Here is an 18,611-nt window from a genome sequence, read left to right as displayed (position 1 = left end):
TATAAACACTGTTAATCTAGTCAAAACCTTTTCTCACAAGATCAAGAGCTTGCCTGGTTTTACTTTAACTAGTTACAGTCAACCGAATAAGACTGAATTGTACATTTACATTAGGCAAAATTTTAATTTATTTTTCATATGAAGGATGTCATATCAAAGCAGTTTTAGGAATTTTTTGAGATAAGACAACTTAGTTTTGAAAGTCTAAATAGCTGGATTTAACTTAAATACCATTTGGAAATTTTATTGTGTAATTTTTGTGGGATTGGGAAGTAAAGTGTACGGTTTTTGATGCAATGCTGCGAAATTACAAATCTGTCTTACATTTGGGTTATGGGTTCAAGATTTGAGAGTTACTGTTTTTTTTTCATTGAATTAATTTCATGAAATATAATTAATTTTTATAATTTTGATATAATAGATCCCTCCAAGGACAGTAAGGATAATTTTCTTTGTCTTCATGAGGATGAGTAAAAAGTTAATAATTTTTAAGGCAGTTTGGACATAATTGCCTTAAATTTAGATAGTAACTAGAAAATGTAGCTGATTTTTGTAAAAGAAATGTAGATTTGAAAGAGTCAGTTAAGTAGAAAGTTTATTTTTCAGCTTTTTTTTTTTAAAAAGATTTTATTTATTTATTTGAGAGAGTGAGATAGCACAAGCAAAGGGAGTGGCAGAGGGAGAAGGAGAAGCAGGCTCCCTGCTGAACAGGGAGCCAGACGTGGGGTTCCATCCCAAGACCCCAGGATCTGAGCCAAAGACAGACGCTTAACTGACTGAGTCACCCAGGCGCCCCTATTTGACTCTGATTCTTTTTTATTATTCTTCATTGGCTAAAGATGATGTTACAATTTTAGTTCCAGTGAATTACAGTTCTATTTAAATATCCACCATCTTTCAGTGCAAATGATGGAAAGATCTTGGTGTTATCAGAAACTACTAACATATTAAGGGAACTTAATTGTGGAAAAAAGCAACATAACACATTCCACAAAATTACATATGAATACTTAAAAATATTTGTTACTCATGCTGTATTGGAAAGGAGTAGTTAGAATTTTTTACTGAATTAGGGCTGGCATTTTTTTAGGAGGGCACTATTATTAATATCTGGGAGCAGAATGCAATCAATTAAAAAAAAACCAAACCTTCAGCATGTCTACCAACTAATACATCATGTTGATATTGAAGAAGAGAAAAAAGAACAATTTTACCTCAATAGGAACATCCAATAGCTTATAGAAAGAAACTGTGGCTTTTTAACACTTGTTTATAGTTTGGTATGTCCATGAGCAGGGAAGAATCAAAATTCTTCTCCGACCCAAGGTTTTATTACTGCTATTTTGCTTTTCCTGGAACAGTAATGAAATAAAATGTGATTTTTAAAATTAGTTTTTTTGATTATGTCTTAAGACTAACAGTTGGAAGTGTGGTATGTGGTAATTCACTATGGCATTGAAAGTTTTGATTAAGAGATTAATCTTAAAATTACATTAATTTTAATTACATTTAAAATTTAATTTCTAATACATTAGAAGAGCTAAAAGGAGCTAAATGTTAACAGAATCAAATTTTTCCCCAATTAATAGTGCTTAAGAACAGATCACTGCCCACCCATTCCCTGAATTTGAGAAGAAATTTAGTGAAGAAAGACTAGATATTTGCTAATTTTGTCATGCACAAACTTGCCATAGTTGTTTATATTTTACAAAACCATCAAAATCCTTTTCTATCTGGTTTAAAAATTATTCCATAGGTGAGCTTGGATGTTCTCTTGAAATCCACACGAATTCAATGTACACTTTTCTATAGCAAAATTCAATTTGTATTTCCCTCATCAATTACAAATTAATGAATATTCTGGTACCCAAATTTATCTTTTTGGCATTGTCTCTTTTCAGCACAGTGGAGAATTTACAGTTTCCCTCAGCGATGTCTTATTGACCTGGAAATACTTTCTACATGAGAAGTTGAACCTACCATTTGAAAATATAGAAGTGATTGACCATTATGAGGACATTAGGAGGACTTACGATGATTTCTTAAAGAATAGTAATATGGTAGATCTGATTGATGTTTATAAAAAATGTAGTGTTTTGATTTCTAGTTGTGAAGATAATGCCAACATATCCTCTGTAAGTATTTTTTAAAATAATTCTGTCTTAAATGAAAATTTGGCTAGATTTATTTTTATTTTAAACTATGGTATCAACATTTATAGTAACTTGATAGTGCTTTTGCTTTTCAGATCATGTTAGAAATGGAAAAAATAGCTACCTGAAAGTTAGTTATTACTGGAAAGAAGTATTTCAGTGGTAAATTTTGCTGAAATTCTGTTATTTGGTTGAAATATAAGAACAACTTCTTACCAAATCAAAAAATTTTAACAAAGAGATTAGTCCCAAATGTGTGATTTCTTCTTGAATTCATGCCAAGGATTGCTTTTATATTTTACTTTCTTGTTTTAATGTGTATATGTTCATTTGGCATATATTGTATAAATGATAGTTATGACTCTTTCTATGGATTAGTAATATTAATTACTGAGATGGGGTATCATTTTGTGATGATAGTATGATACAGTAAATATGGGGTAATATACTGTTCTTGTTTTTTTTGCATACACATATTCATTGCTTTTTTTATTGAATATAAATTTTAAAACTAATGGGATGCCATCCGTTATAGTTTGGTTTTATCTACATTAGAATTAATAACTGTTTTAGAATATATTTGGATGTATCTATTTTAAAGTGTTGAAATATATTTCTTTATCTTAACATTACTGAGTACCAATAAAGTAGTAATTAAATAGTGGTAATAACTAAATAATTATAGATATAATTAGAAGAAAATGTTTATTATATTTTCTAAGATATTAGAATATTTTATAAATATTTCTATCTGAAACTTGGGAATCATGTTTTGACTCCTGGTAATAGAAACCTCTATAGTAACAGTGGTTTAAGAAAATGGAAGTTTATTTCACTGTTTTATAAAAGGAGTCTTAAGGTAAGCATATGGGACTGATGTGATGGTTCTGTGGTTATCAGATACCTAGGATTTTTCTGTCATTCTGCTTATCCATCTTAGTTCTTGACCTCTACCCTCAAGATCATTTGTGGTCCAAGTTAGCTGTTGGAACTCCAGATTCCATTATCAGCATTCCTTGCATCAGGAAGTAAGGAAGAACAGCACTCTCCTTTCATTTTAAAGAAGCATAGCTCTTTTGCCTCCATGTGCTTGCGCAAAGCTTAGTCACATGGCCACACCAAGATGTTAGGGAAGATGGAGAATATAGTCTTTTTTTTTTCTGGGTAACATGCCAGAATAAAAACAGAATCTCTGTTACTGATGAAGAAGGGGAGAGTGGATATTGGCAGGCAGTTTGCGGTCTTGGCCTACTGGACCATAATGGAACCCTTTGCCCTCTTGTAACTTTTTTTTTTTTTTTTAAAGATTTTATTTACTTATTTGAGAGAGAGAGTTAGGGAGAGCACGAGTTGGGGCGGAGGAGCGGAAGGAGAGAGAGAAGCAGGCTCCCTGCTGAGTATGTAGCCCAACACAGGGCTCAACAAGGGCTCGACTTGGGGTTCAGTCTCAGGACCCCGGGATCATGATCTGAACCAAAGGCAGATGCTTAACTGACTAAGCCACCCAGGTGCCCCCCGTCGTAACTTTCTGAGACACACATACATAACCACACTATGGTAAAGATACTTGTGAGGGAAGATAGTTTTTCTTTATTCTTCCCTACCTGTATTTTATTTGTTTGTAGAGATGATTTTTGACTATTTTTCGTATAGTTAATTTAGAGAGGCTAATCAAATATAAGTACTGGATTATAGGAACAACAAAGAGAATTTTTTGATAAGCCGGTAAGAGTATAATCTGCCTGAGGTTTTTGGGCACATTGTTTTCACCTTATCCTTTGTTGCTGTCTAAGTTTTCTATAAGATTTTTTTTATTTGAAAGATTTTTTATGTTTATTTGAGAGAGAATAAGAGGGAGTGAGAGAGAGAGCATGAGAGGGAGAAGGGTCAGAGGGAGAAGAAGACTCCCTGCTAAGCAGGGAGCCCAATGCAGGGCTCGACCCTGGGATTCCAGGATCATGACCTGAGCTGAAAGGCAGTCGCTTTACCAACTGAGCCACCCAGGCACCCCCTGTCTAATAAATCTTCTAGTAAGCCTCTTCATTTAAGTGTATCAACTGTAGTATAAGATACATAGGTCTACCTTGGAGGGAGTTCTGTGCCTCCAGACATCAACATGTTCTGCGGAATTTCAGGAGTGGAGTGGAAGCTGCTGAGATGATATAGCATGTGAACTTGAAATCTTTCTGCACTTAAAATGTAAGATTTGATCTCTGACACTTATTTGCTCTAGGGAAATTTCCAATGAAGGAAAACTGAGCAGAAAACCAGATAGATACTTAGGCTGATTTCCTCAAAAATGCATTAAAATAACCCTAGTTTATGCTGAAAGTGTCTTTAAGAAAGATTTATTTGACAGAGAGAGAGAGTGGGGAGGGGCAGAGGGAGAGACTCTTCAAGCAGACCCCCTATTGAGCGCTGAGTCCAGTGAGGGTTTGATAACAAAACCTGTGAAACCATAACCTGAGCTGATACCAAGAGTGGGATGCTTAGCTGATTAAACCACTCAGGTGCTCCTAAAAGTGTCTTTAAAGATACATATGTTTATGTATCTTTGTTTCTTATTTATAGTAGCCTAAATAAGGCAAAAATTATAAGGAATCAAGATAAAGGTAAGACAGGGATATTCTGGAAACATGGTAACTTGAACAAGTTATTTCATACACTATAATTGTATATCATACAATTATAGATGTATGAATGCATATAAGTGTATTTCATACATTATAATTCCTTTCCTGGGGAACATGCTTGCAGGGCCTGTGGACATCTGGGAGCATATAAGACCTCGATTTCTAAATGGAGTCCAAGTTGAGACAGTTGGTACAGAATTTGCTTTCTCATGAATTGAACAATTATCTGAGGGATACTGGAGGCCTGGGCTGAGGAGAAGAAATGGTAGATTTCAAGAAGAACTTAGCAGCCCTCAGAAATCTGGGAACTTTCTGGGGAAGGTCAACAAATACCCTCTGTGAGTGTCCCAGGATTCTTTGACTTAGGAAGCCAAGAAGTAGCTGAATGGATGGGTATACTGTTGATGCTCCTTGAGAGACCACAAAAAGACTCTCCCTTGGCTTAAGCAGGTGACTGGCATTCCGTTTATTTTTCCACTGATGCTTTGTAAATAGTAGAGACATTTTCAACTTCTATTATTTGTAAAATTGTCCTCACTTCAGGTACCTCAACAGTCAGGGCCTTACCCTATGAAGAAAAGCAACAGCCACTTAACAAGTCCCAGCACCTGCAGAAAGATGAGTTAACTCAGAGCACATGTGACCAACAGAATAGCGCTCTTAGTGGTGAATGACAATTTGAATCCATAAAAGTAGTTAAGTACTCAATTCAAGGATATTCAAGGAAATTCAAGTATACACCTAAACATTAAGACTTTCCAGATTTAGGGGTGCCTGGGTGGCTCAGTGGTTTAGGCCGCTGCCTTCGGCTTGGGTCATGGTCTTGGGGTCCTGGGATCGAGTCCCGCATCGGGCTCTCTGCTCGGCAGGGAGCCTGCTTCCCTCTCACTCTCTCTGCCTGCCTCTCTGCCTACTTGTGATCTCTCTCTGTCAAATGGATAAATAAAATCTTTAAAAAAAAAAAAAAAGACTTTCCAGATTTAAAAAAGAAGAAAAAGAAAGTTTTCCCAGTGCAACAGATGAATTAAGGCACAAATCAGAGTTCTGAAAGTCAAATACAATAAATATTTAAAGCACAGGGGCAGCTGGGTGTCTTGGTTAGGCATTTGCCTTCAGCTCAGGTCATGATCCTGGGGTTCTGGGATTGAGTCCCATGTCGGGTTCCCTGCTCAGCAGGGAGCTTGCTTCTCCCTCTCCCTGCTGCTCCTGATCTCTCTCACTCTGTCTCTTTCTCTCTCAAATAAAATCTTTTAAAAAAACAATCTTTAAAAATATACATTTAAGGCACAGAGAAAAAAATATGAAGATGAAATAATTATGAAGGAAAAGTTAAGAAACTTGGAGGTTGGATCTGGAGGATTTAGCATAACAAATGATAGGAATTCCAGAGGAGAAAAAGGATGAGATGCAGAAGAGGTCATGATTAAATAAAATATTCTAACCACATTTGTTATAATAAAATTTCCCTGAGTCTGTTAGTTAAGTGTTTATGAAGTTCTAGGCTGTATTGAAGAGAAAAGACACATACCTAAGCATATCCTGGTAAAGTTTCCAAACTCTTAAGGCTAAAGATAAATATTATAAGTTTCCTGGTGGAAAGAACAAGTTATTTAAAAAGAACAACAATGAAATAGCATGTTCTGAAAGAAGAGGACAGTGACCTAAGAATCTCATCCTCAACAAGATATCATTTACCAGCTAAGTTAAAGGAAGGATTTGTGAGGGTTGCAAAAATTTGAAGAATGTCATCATACTTCAGGTGAAGAATTTGCCCATTCAAAGACAGTAATAATTTTTTTTTCATTTTTCCAATAATCCTTTTATTGTCCTATAGAGGAAAGTAGCAAGTTTGTCCCATTAAAATCAAAAGAGCAAAGTTGAACTATATGATATTTAAATCCCAGAACAACTTGGCTAAGGATTCAAATACCTTGACTTTCAGTCTGGATGTGTAGCACATTCTTTTTTTTTTTTTTAATTTTTATTAAATTTTTAAATTTTTTTATAAACATACAATGTATTTTTATCCCCAGAGGTACAGGTCTGTGAATCACCAGGTTTACACAGTTCACAGCACTCACCATAGCACATACCCTCCCCAATGTCCATAACCCCACCACCCTCTCCCAGCACCCCCCCCCAAGCAACCCTTAGTTTGTTTGTGAAATTAAGAGTCACTTATGGTTTGTCTCCCTCCCAATCCCATCTTGTTTCATTTATTCTTTTCCTACCCCCCAAACCCCCCACGTTGCATCTTCACTTCCTCATATCAGGGAGATCATATGATAGTTGTCTTTCTCTGATTGACTTATTTCGCTAAGCATAATACCCTCTAGTTCTATCCACGTCATCGCAAATGGCAAGATTTCATTTCTTTTGATGGCTGCATAGTATTCCATTGTGTATATATACCACATCTTTATCCATTCGTCTGTTGATGGACATCTAGGTTCTTTCCATAGTTTGGCTATTGTAGACATTGCTGCTATAAACATTTGGGTGCACGTGCCCCTTCGTATCACTACATTTGTATCTTTAGGGTAAATACCCAGTAGTGCAATTGCTGGGTCATAGGTTAGCTCTATTTTCAACTTTTTGAGGAACCTCCATGCTGTTTTCCAGAGTGTTTGCACCAGCTTGCATTCCCACCAACAGTGTAGGAGGGTTCCCCTTTCTCCACATCCTTGCCAGCATCTGTCATTTCCTGACTTGTTAATTTTAGCCATTCTGACTGGTGTGAGATGGTGGTATTTCACTGTGGTTTTGATTTGTATTTCCCTGATGCCGAGTGATGTGGAACACTTTTTCGTGTGTCTGTTGGCCATCTGGATGTCAAAGACTGTAATAATTAAACAGATGAATTGGAGAGCAGGTACCTATCCAAGAGAAGATGGTAGTGAGCAATGAAACTTGGAGAGTATGTGTGTCTAGTTAAAATGATAAGAGTGGACTGGGAGGGGCGCCTGGGTGGCTCAGTGGGTTAAAGCCTCTGCCTTTGGCTCAGGTCATGATCTCAGGGTCCTGGATCGAGCCCCGCATCGGGCTCTCTGCTCAGTGGGGAGCCTGTTTCTCCCTCTCTCTCTGCCTGCCTCTCTGCCTACTTGTGACCTCTCTCTCTGTCAAATAAAAAAAAAAAAAAAAAGAGTAGACTGGGAACATGTGTGCTATGGAAGCTTATACTTAATGGAAGGCTTATACTAAAGGAAATTCTGATATTAGTTTAAAATTAAAATGACTAAATATTGTAGATTTTTGGGTGGTAAATAGCTGGCATTATCACTTTTATTTTAGATTTATTTATTTATTTATTTGACAGAGATCATAAGTAGGCAGAGAGGCAGGCAGAGAGAGGAGGAGGCAGGCTCCCTGCTGAGCAGAGAGCCTGATGAGGGGATCCCAGGACCCTGGGAACATGATCTGAGCCGAAGGCAGAGGCTTTAACTCACTGAGCCACCCAGGCGCCCCTATCACTTTTAAATAATGATAGAGAAATGGGTTATTATGTACAGCTTGGTGTGAAATATTTTTAATAGTTGTCATAGCACCTTATTAGTAACCTCCTGTGTTTTCTACAGAGTCAGCTACGGGATTTTCTTTCTGGGAAACAATATGTAGTAACTGATGAAACTGATCTTTATGTACCAACATCATCAATGAGTAAACACAACCAGGATAATGAAAAGGTACTGAAAAATTGTGAGTAAATTAAAGCAGGATCTGATCCTCTTCAATCACCATGAATTTGTACATTACAGTTATTATTTTTTCTAATTTTTAAAAGCTTTTAATTTGTTCAAATAAAACTATATTTGCAAAGAGTAATATATTAGAGACTGCGAGAACCTAGCAGTCAGTGTCTTCCTGGTTTTGGGACAACATAACAGGCACTATGCAAAGATAAATATCACTCATCAGTCTTCGAAAAGTAGTTAGAAGGTCTAAGTTGCCAGAGTTATTTGAATCTTTGTATTTGGCAAATTCACTTATGGTTTTAAATGAATGATTCTTGGGAGGTTATGTACAATTGAAAATTCTGTTCTGTCACCTTTGAAGTAGATAACTGATGCATCACAAATTGTGATAATAGAGTTTGTCAGAAAACAAACCACAGGTTTGGTCCAATATAATTTACCTTCAGTTAAATGCTATGCTAGATACCTAATTAAGTATAGTAACCCCTTAATAACCATGGGGGTTATGTTTATGGAATTTTCTATGGTAAATAAAATCACTATTGACAAGATAAAAATTTGAGTATTAGAAAAAGTGGTAAAATTGCATTCAACCTATCAAAATCTATCTTCTTTATTCAGTTTGACCAATCACCTTCTTTTTTAAGGAAACATTGCTAAGGCAGATTCTCCCAAAAGTCCCATGCCATAAAGATCACATTTTAAGAAATATATTTGTCACTGCCCTCAAATAAATACCTGTGCACCTACTTCCTAGACTTACTAACGTGCTTGAACATCTGCATTTAATATTTTTTGTGCCGTATTTGAAAGTTAAGTTTCTGACATCATGATGTTTAATCCCTAAAGTTCTTTAGCTTATCATTTCCCGAAGATAGAAGCATTACCATAATACCATTATCATATATAAGAAAACTTAATTTTCCCTAATATCACTTACTGTCTTCCCTATTCAGATTTCTCTATTTGTCCTCCAAATGGTTTTCATATCTCTTTAGATTTTTAATCTAGGAGAATTCCCCTCAGTCTTTTTCTCTTCTTATTTATGTGTTTAAGTTCTCCTGGAATTACTTATCTTGTTCTTCTATTTCCAGTAAACTGGAAGTTTTATGCAATAGCTTGCTTCGATTCAAGTTTAGTACTTCATAACTGATGGTATTGTATTAAGAGACACAAACTCAAGTTGTCCCAAATTGCCAGATCTCTCTAGGATAAAGATGTGGTTTTCCCTTTGCTGTGAACAGAAATCTGTGGGGTGACACTGTGTAAATATCCTGTTTTGCAGCAACTTTTCACCCAGTGGTTTTACACATATGTTCATGATCCTTGTCTGAATCAGTTATTTCTTTAGTGTTTGCAAAATGGTGAGTTTCTAACTCTGTCATATCTTTACATTAATTAGCTGCCTTTTCTCAGTAAAGCAGAGCTTGATAAGATGAAGCTATTTAGGGAAATAGTTCCCTAGGAATGGCAGAGTCACGACTTAATACTTTCTCTCTCTCTTTTTTTTTTATTTAAGATTTTTAAAATTTATTTGACAGACAGAGATCTCAACTAAATGGAGAGGCAGGCAGAGAGAGAGAGAGAGAGGAGAAAGCAGGCTCCCTGGTGAGCAGAGAGCCCGATGTGGGGCTGCATTCCAGGACCCTGGGATCATGACCTGAGCAGAAGGCAGAGACTTTTTTTTTTTTTTTAATTTTTATTTATTTATTTATTTGACAGAGAGAGAGAGACCACAAGTAGACAGAGAGACAGGCAGAGAGAGAGAGAGAGGGAAGCAGGCCAGCCGCCGAGCAGAGAGCCCGATGCGGGACTCGATCCCAAGACCCTGAGATCATGACCTGAGCCGAAGGCAGCAGCTTAACCCACTGAGCCACCCAGGCGCCCCAGAAGGCAGAGGCTTTAAGCCACTGAGCCACCCAGGTGCTCCAATTCTTTCTATTTCATTACCAGTTTAGGAGCTGGGATAATAGTTATTTATAAGATAGGATGCAAATTACATCTTTTTCTATTTATCTTTGTCCTTATGCATGTATTTATTGCTGTGGACTCATGAATTTTTATTCAGTTTTAAAATTAATTGCAGTCATTAACCTTTGATGCTAAAATGGAGGGATTCTTTTCAAGCTTCTGTGTCGTTTTTACATGCCCTATTAGACTTCTGAGCACTTCCCTTTTTTCTGGTATAATAAAATATTCCAAGTCCATCTTAGAATGTTTTCTGCCCGGATGTGATTCCTTTCAGTCGTTTGTAACTATTTTCTCTTAGTTGAAGTTAATTTTTCACTTCCATTGTTTTTTTCCTCTGATGCCAAATATTGATAAAATGTTTACCAAATGCCTGGTCTTTTCTCATTGGTACTTAAGAGATACATTCATATATCAAGAGAGTATATCACTTACAAATCTTTTCTCTCTGATTTATATTACAGGCTCTATAGGGAGGAGGCATTGTTATTGTGTCCTTACGAGAAATGAATGAATTTGTATGTGTAAAATACCTCGATGTTTATAATTTTGGCTTACAGTTATAAAATGTTGTCATAAATGGATATCCATGAAAAAAGAAAAAAGATAAATGGATATCCATGAAAAAGACCCATAGAAACTAATGGGTCTTCTTTGCAAGCATATAGTTTTCTCATTTAAAAAAAACAGTGATAGTTTCATTGTGTTAATCCTCTACTTTTATCTCTTGCCTCTTTGGATTATTTTCTAAGAGTATTCTACCTACTAGTTAGCTGATGGATTAGATTTTATGAGGACTATTAAAGTAGCAGCCATCCTCTCAACTATTTTTTTGTTACTTGCAGACTTCTAATTTTTCTTTTTGCAAAGTATTTGTGGAAGGCAGTATATTTCTATTAAAATTCCAAAGTGACTTTTTGGGCTGAAGTCTTGCATAGATATATTTTGATCACAAAATGTACCTTACTAATGCCACACTGGAGTCATCAAGTAGATGAATGGCATGAGTTTGAGAAACAATATTTTTGTTTCCTTATTTTATTTTTCCTAAGGTACTAAACTGCTTTAGAAATTCTGAAGTAAAGAAGGGAAAAATGGAATAAAAGCCCTAAAAGAAAATCATCAGTTAAATAAAAATTTCTACTACTATATTAGTTATAGTTCAACTCTTTTTTTTTTTTTTTTCTTTGCTTGTTTGGTCATTTTATGTTAAGAATTTATGTGTTTGGCAAAGAAAGTAAAAAAATAGCTGTATAAATTATTAATCTCAATCTAAAAAAACTGACATTCTTCAAATTGAGATTGAATATCTACATTTCAGTAATAATTAATGGATAGGAAAAGAAACTTGAAATTGCCAGAAAGCTTAAATAAAATTGTTCAACTTCTAAACAAACATTGCAAGTACTTTGTGGTATGGACTGAATCAGTTTATTAAATAAATAAACAGAACATTATCTTTATTTTTGGTATCTTGGTAAAAGCTTCAATCTTGCGGATTTTTTCAATTAGGCCCTTGCTTCTGGATATCATAACTGTATTTATGTGGAATGCTTTTCCAGAGAGCCTCTTTAAAACACACTTGCAAATACAAGAGCAGGGAAACCATAACTGCCATGTTATATGACCATAATGATGGGGATAGATTTCCAATTGCAGCCATGAGTTAAAAGAAACACTCTTAACTGTGAGGACTCCAAGATGTTTTTCCCTGATGTTTGTCTAGCATCATAGATCAGAAGGGCAGAATTTGCTAGCCTTAAAGAACAAGTTGTAGATGGGGTTTAAGCCCTCGTTGATACCAGTAAGGATCACATATATACATTTTGGTAAGTTCTCATTATTTTTGGACAGCAGAAGCACAGTGAAACAGGGATTCAATGAAATTAAATGTAGAAAGAGTAAAAAAAGTTTCTGATTACAATGTGAATGTCATTTTTTTCTTCCTTTTGATTTTTCATGAAATGTGTTACTCTTTTGAAACATGAGGGTTAAGATAAAGAGGAGATTCATATGTTTAAACTGTTGTATTGTGAAGTTAAAATGGAAACTTCTGTATTATAGATTCACATGAAGTATTATGATTTACACTGAAAGTAAAGATAAAAAGACAGTTGAAATCTAAGCGGAAAATTATATAATGCCTTACCTTTTCCTGTACAATAAAGTTTTTTTTTAAATTGACACTGACTGCTTCCTGTGTTTCAAGAATTGTTTCTCTTAAGAAATTTAAATAACCCAAAAGCATGGTACCTTTATTTTTTAATTTTTTTTAAAAGATTTTATTTATTTATTTGACAGAGGGAAAGAGACAGCCAGCAAAGGAACACAAGCAGGGGGAGTGGGAGAAGGAAAAACAGGATCCCTGCAGAGCAGGGAGCCTGATGTGGGGCTCGATTCCAGGACCGTGGGATCATGACCTGAGCCAAAGGTGGACGAACTACCCATGCGCCCCAGGCCTTTAAAAGTGCTTGTAATACGTCTATGAACTAGAAACTTTATTAATAATTGTCTCAGAGACTTCCTAATAATTTATAATTTTTATTGCTACCTTTTAAATCTCTCTTTAATGCTTTCTAAGTTAAAATGTAATAAAACAGTATGAAAACATTTTAATTTTAATTAGGAAAATATTTTCTTAGAATTATAGATGATAAATTATAGGGTCTTTGGCTAAGTTATCAGTCACTGAAGGACTTACTGAATTTCATGTTTTGAGAGTGAATTGAGTTTAGAATTTGTGGAGTCCATTTTTTTTTCATTAAATTATTTCTAAATTTGTTTATTTTTTATTACTATGTTCAAGTAGCCAGCATATAGTACATCATTCGTTTTTGATGTAGTGTTCATTTTTCTTTCTTTTTTTTTTTTTTTAAAGATTTTATATTTATTTGACAGACAGAGATCACAGGTAGGCAGAGAGGCAGGCAGAGAGAGAAGAAGGGAAGCAAGCAGGCTCCCCGCTGAGCAGAGAGCCGGATGCGGGACAGGACTCTGGGATCATGACCTGAGCTGAAGGCAGAGGCTTTAACCCACCGAGCCACCCAGGCGCCCCTAGTGTTCATTTTTCTAAGGAAATAGGCAAGGAGAGTATTTCAGATAAATAGTATGGGATCAACACTTAAGAATTAGATACAACAAGATTTTAGATCAAGAAAATGGGGTGGAAGTAGTTGAGAAGGTGATGAGAATTCCATTAAAATAATTTAATTTTGATGAAATCCAGTTTATCAATTTTTTCCTATTATAGATTGTGCTTTTGATGTCACATGTAATTCCAAGTCATAAGGATTTTTTCTTACTTTTTCTTCTGAAAGTTTTACAGTTTTATATATTGTACATTTAGACCTATAATCTGCTTTGAGTTAAGTTTTATTAAAAGTGAGGTTGGGGCACCTGGGTGTCTCAGTCAGTTAAGTGTCTGACTTCAGCTCGAGTCATGATGTCAGGGTTCTGGGATTTATCCCCACATTGGGCTCCCCACTTAGTGGGTAGTCTGCTTGTCTCTCTGTCCCTCCCCCTGCTCATGCTCTCTCTCTCAAATAAATAAGTAAAATCTTAAAAAAGAAAAAAAAGTGTGAGGTTTGGGTGAGTTTCGTTTGTTTCCCATATGGCTGACCAGTTGTTCCCACACTAACTATTGAAAAGAGTGTCCTTTCTTCATTGTTGCTTTTGCACCTATGTCAAAAATCAAATGGCCGTATCTATTAGGTCTATTTGTGGACTCTGTTCTGTTTCATTGATATGAGTGTCCCTTCATAAATGCTCTATTATTTTGACTATACAGTAATATTTAAGATCATTTGCAGCCTATTTAATACGTTGTTCCAGTGTCTTCTGGCTTTTTGATGATTTGTTATTACCATTATTCTTTAGTATGTTATGTGTCGTTTTGTTCTCGTTACTCTCAAGATTTTTTCTCATCTTTGGCTGTCAGAGTTTAATTATAGAACAGGAATGATATTCTTTGTATTTTTCTACTTGAGTAGCTTCTTAGCTCTATAAAGTAATGTTTTCCACCAAATTTGGGATGTTTTTGGCCATAATTTCATGAAATACTTTTTTTCTGCTTATTTCACTCTTCTGCAGGTATTCTACATACATGTCCCACAGAGCTCTTTGGTTTTATTTTTCTTTCCTTTTTTCTTCTTTTGTTTTTTTGGTTTGATGATTTCTATTTATATATTTGTAAGTTCACTTATACTTTCTTCCACTTTCTCCAAGTTGTTGTTGAGCCCATTTAGCAAATTTTGTTCTGGTCTTTGTACTTTTCATTTCAAGAATTTACTTTCTTTATAATGTCCACTTTTCTATTGTCATTTCCCCTGTTAATTTATTGAACATTTTTTAGTTTGAGTTCTTTATTTATAGCAGCAATCTCAGAGTTTTGTCTGCTAAATCTAATATCTAGGTCCACTTGGTGTTAATTTTTATTGACTGCTTTTTATCCTGAGAGGGGGGTAACACTTTTTTTTTAACTGTCTTAAAATTTTTGGACAAAAACGACATTACAGATATTATTTTATAGTGATTCTGGGTTTTGTCATGTTCTTCTGAAGACAATTGAGTTTTTATTCTAGTAGGCAGTTTTCTTGCCTGGATTTCAACTTCATATTTTGTCTCCTTGGTATGAAGCTTTTTGGATATCTATTCTTGCGGTTTTCCTTTGCTGTTTTTTTTTTTTTTTTTTTTTTTTTAGGTTGGCTTTTGTAGGTCTTTCTACTGCCTGCCAAACGTGGCAGTAAACCAAGCATTTGGGAAAGTATGGAGCTCATTCTTTCCATGGATTCTTTTTTCCTAGGGATTTTACTGTGTTTTTCAGTTGTTCTGACAAATTTTGGCTCTGTACTCTTAACACTTCAAGCCTGTCCAGCTTCAGCTTTCTGTGACTTAAGCTACACACAGTTGAGGAATGTACTCATTTTAGCAAACCTTCCAACTCATAGCTCTAGTTCCTTGTAGCTCGGTCTTCCTTGAATGTATTTCTTTCTTACTTCTGCCTGTGTTTTTGATGGACCTGCTTAGTCTCCCCTATGCTTGTGTAGTTTTGCTGTCAGCTATGGATTATGGCTCTTTATGTTCTCAATTATGTCTAAGATTTTCCCCTTTAAATTTCTAGCTGCTTTCCCAGCCCTGATTTTGAGGGCACCATTATAGTCACTTCTATCTGCCCCAGCTATAGTCATGAAATTTGAGTCAGTAAACCACAAACTTAATTCATGCTTTTTTTTTTTTTTTTTTTTTTTTTACATAAGCTCCATGCCCAGCATGGAGCCCAGAGTGGGGTTTGAACTCATGACCCTGAGATCATGACCTAAGCTGTGATCAAAAGTTGGATGTCAGTTGACTGAACCACCCAGACACCCCTAATTCATTTCCTTCTTATTGCAGTTCTGCTAAAATTAAATATTCCTCCAGTTCCTATCTACCTTCTAGATACTTTCCATTGTCTTTAAATAGTATTTAAGATTTTTTTATTTACTATTTTATGTTTGTTTTCTGTGAGGTTCATATGATCACTCACTTCACAGGAAGTTAGGACCTTGAATAACCACAAACTTGCTATTCTTAACCCTTCTTGTTGCAGTTCTTTTAAAATAAATTTCTCCTCTAGCTTGGGTCTGCTTTGTGTATACTTTCCAGTATAGCTATGTTTTTGAAATTTTACTAATATTTTATTGTTACCTGTGGGAGTTCACAGTATCACTTCCTCAATACTAGAAGTTGCAAGACCTTAAATAGCTATAAGTAGGTAATTTTAAGAATAAGATAATTGAATGCCTTGGTTTGTAACATGCTCTTGACCATAAAAGACAAGTACAGAATATATGAAAGAACCATGTCAACATCAACTTCTTGTTATTTTCTTTTTTTTCTTTGTTGTTGTTGTTATTTTCTTAACACTTGCTTGAATTTCTTCATTGTAATACTTACTTGGTTATTTGGTATTGTCAAAGTCAGCATCTAATAATTACCCCAAATTTAACCATTTAAATTCAGCCCTTATCTCCAGCCCTGTGTAGATATAGGACCAAATAGTGCCAGTCAGCCTATGCCCTAAACTTTAAAAGACTTCATTTCTCCTTGTTATTTAGTGACAAATGTGTACAAGGGCATGAGATTCAGCCTTATTAGAAATTCAGACTTTGGGGGCGCCTGGGTGGCTCAGTGTGTTAAAGCCTCTGCCTTTGGCTCAGGTCATGATCTCAGGGTCCTGGGATCTAGCCCCGCATGGGGCTCTCCACTCAGCGGGGAGCCTGCTTCCTCCTCCTCTCTCTGCCTGCCTCTCTGCCTACTTGTGATCTCTGTCTGTCAAATAAATAAATAAATCTTAAAAAAAAAAAAATTCAGACTTTGGACTTTTTCCTTTATGTCATTTTTAAGAGGTATTTTTCAACAATTAATGATCGTTGTTATTTGCTCATACTTAGTTACTAATGGCACATTTGTTTCATGAGCAGGGATATGTTAATTGTCCAACTCAATTTTTTGTTGTATGGTAGTCTTTTCCCATAGAGTTGAGTGAGATGTTGTTATTGAATAGTCATAAGTATTTTTACTGTGTATGAAGAAAAGATTATTGATTTAGAACAACTTCAATAAAGAAAATAATATTTTTTTTTTACAGGTACAGTTACTAGCAAGAAAAATTATCTACTCATATTTAAGCCTGCTTGTGAATTCAAAGAATGACCTGGCTCTGGCTCATGTTCTCAATATTCCTGATAGAGGACTTGGAAGAGAAGCCTTCACTGATTTGAAACATGCTGCTCAAGAGAAAAAGATGTCTATCTTTTTGGTATGGACATGTTACAATTTCAATATGTTTTAAAGAATTATGAACAGTAGATATATGTACCTTAATATAGAATTCTTTTAGCTATGATAAAACAACTTTTAAACTCTGAATATATGCTCTTCTCTTCTCTGGTATTGTTATTTATTACCATATTCTTCAATTTTGATAAGAGAAAATTTCTCTAAAGTAGTGTTTTCCGACATGTGTTCTATAGAGTGGTATCTCTGTTAAATTCTCCTTGGATAAATATTTCCAAAGGCAAAAGTCCCTGTTAAGTGCTCCTTGAATAAGCTGTTTCCAAGGGCAAACAGTTTGGAAATATTACCTTTATTGTAGATATGTAATGCATATTTGTATATCAAAAGCTCTGAGGAGTCTTACCATTAAGAAATCTCCTTGGGGCGCCTGGGTCGCTCAGTGGGTTAAGCCTCTGCCTTCGGCTCAGGTCTTGATCTCAGGGTTCTGGGATCGAGTCCCGCATCGGGTTCTCTGCTCAGCAGGCAGCCTGCTTCCTCCTCTCTTTCTGCCTGCCTCTTTGCCTACTTGTGATCTCTTTCTCTGTCAAATAAATAAATAAAATCTTTAAAAAAAAAAAAAAAGAAAAGAAATCTCCTTAAATTAACCTTGTTACTTAATGTGTTGTTTCCTACGTTATTTAACCTTGGAACTTTCTAACAAATTACTGAAATTTCATAGAATTTAGTATACACTTTAAAATATTTCATCTTTTGGAGATGCTCTTAAGCGTAGCCATCCTATATGTATTTTTGTCATGGTAAGGCAAGGCCTTTTGAACTACACATGATCAAATAATCCTAAAATATGAAAGCTAGATAGGACTTTGTTCTTATTTAGTCTAAATGTTGAGCTTATAAATAAAGAAGATAAAGCTTGGAAGAGTTGAATTAATTGCCTACCCTTGAATAAATCAACACAGTTGACCTTGAAAAACCCTTTGTTTCATATTAAAAATTCCAGTTTAATCTATATGAGAATATAGATTGTAGTATACAATCTAGTATATGTAGTATACTACATAGTATAATGTAGTATACATACACTAATATTTTATAATCAGTGATACACTCTTAAGAATGTATTTTTTCTTTTTAAAGATTTTATTTATTTATTTATTTGTCAGAGAGAGAAAGAGAGAGAGAGAGGGCACACAAGTAGGCAGAGAGGCAGGGAGAGGCAGAGAGAGAAGCAGGCTCCCTGCTGAGGAAGAAGCCCGATGTGGGACTCGATTCCAGGACCCTGGGATCATGACCTGAGCTGAAGGTAGCAGCTTAACCCACTGAGCCACCCAGGTGTCCCTGTGAATGTATTCTTATGCCCTTAGTTTGTCACCTTATTTGGCTTCTCA

At 35.3% G+C, this 18,611-nt stretch overlaps 1 protein-coding gene across 3 annotated transcripts in view; it reads left to right on the top strand.

The window, feature by feature from the left end:
• The window catches only part of LOC123945830 (PARP1 binding protein), a 77,801-nt gene that overhangs the window by 22,486 nt on the left and 36,704 nt on the right, over window positions 1–18,611 (top strand). For 2 of the 3 annotated variants that reach the window (XM_046010762.1, XM_046010764.1), the window contains exons 3-5: window positions 1,902–2,135; window positions 8,362–8,469; window positions 17,075–17,245. In XM_046010762.1, the coding sequence (XP_045866718.1) occupies window positions 1,902–2,135; window positions 8,362–8,469; window positions 17,075–17,245 (513 nt within the window). The remainder of the gene's footprint in view (window positions 1–1,901; window positions 2,136–8,361; window positions 8,470–17,074; window positions 17,246–18,611) is intronic. The other variant, XM_046010763.1, reaches the window with a different exon arrangement.

Source organism: Meles meles, chromosome 7, assembly GCF_922984935.1.
Source record: "Meles meles chromosome 7, mMelMel3.1 paternal haplotype, whole genome shotgun sequence".
NCBI lineage: Eukaryota > Metazoa > Chordata > Mammalia > Carnivora > Mustelidae > Meles > Meles meles.
This window is presented reverse-complemented; position numbering and strand designations above follow the sequence as displayed.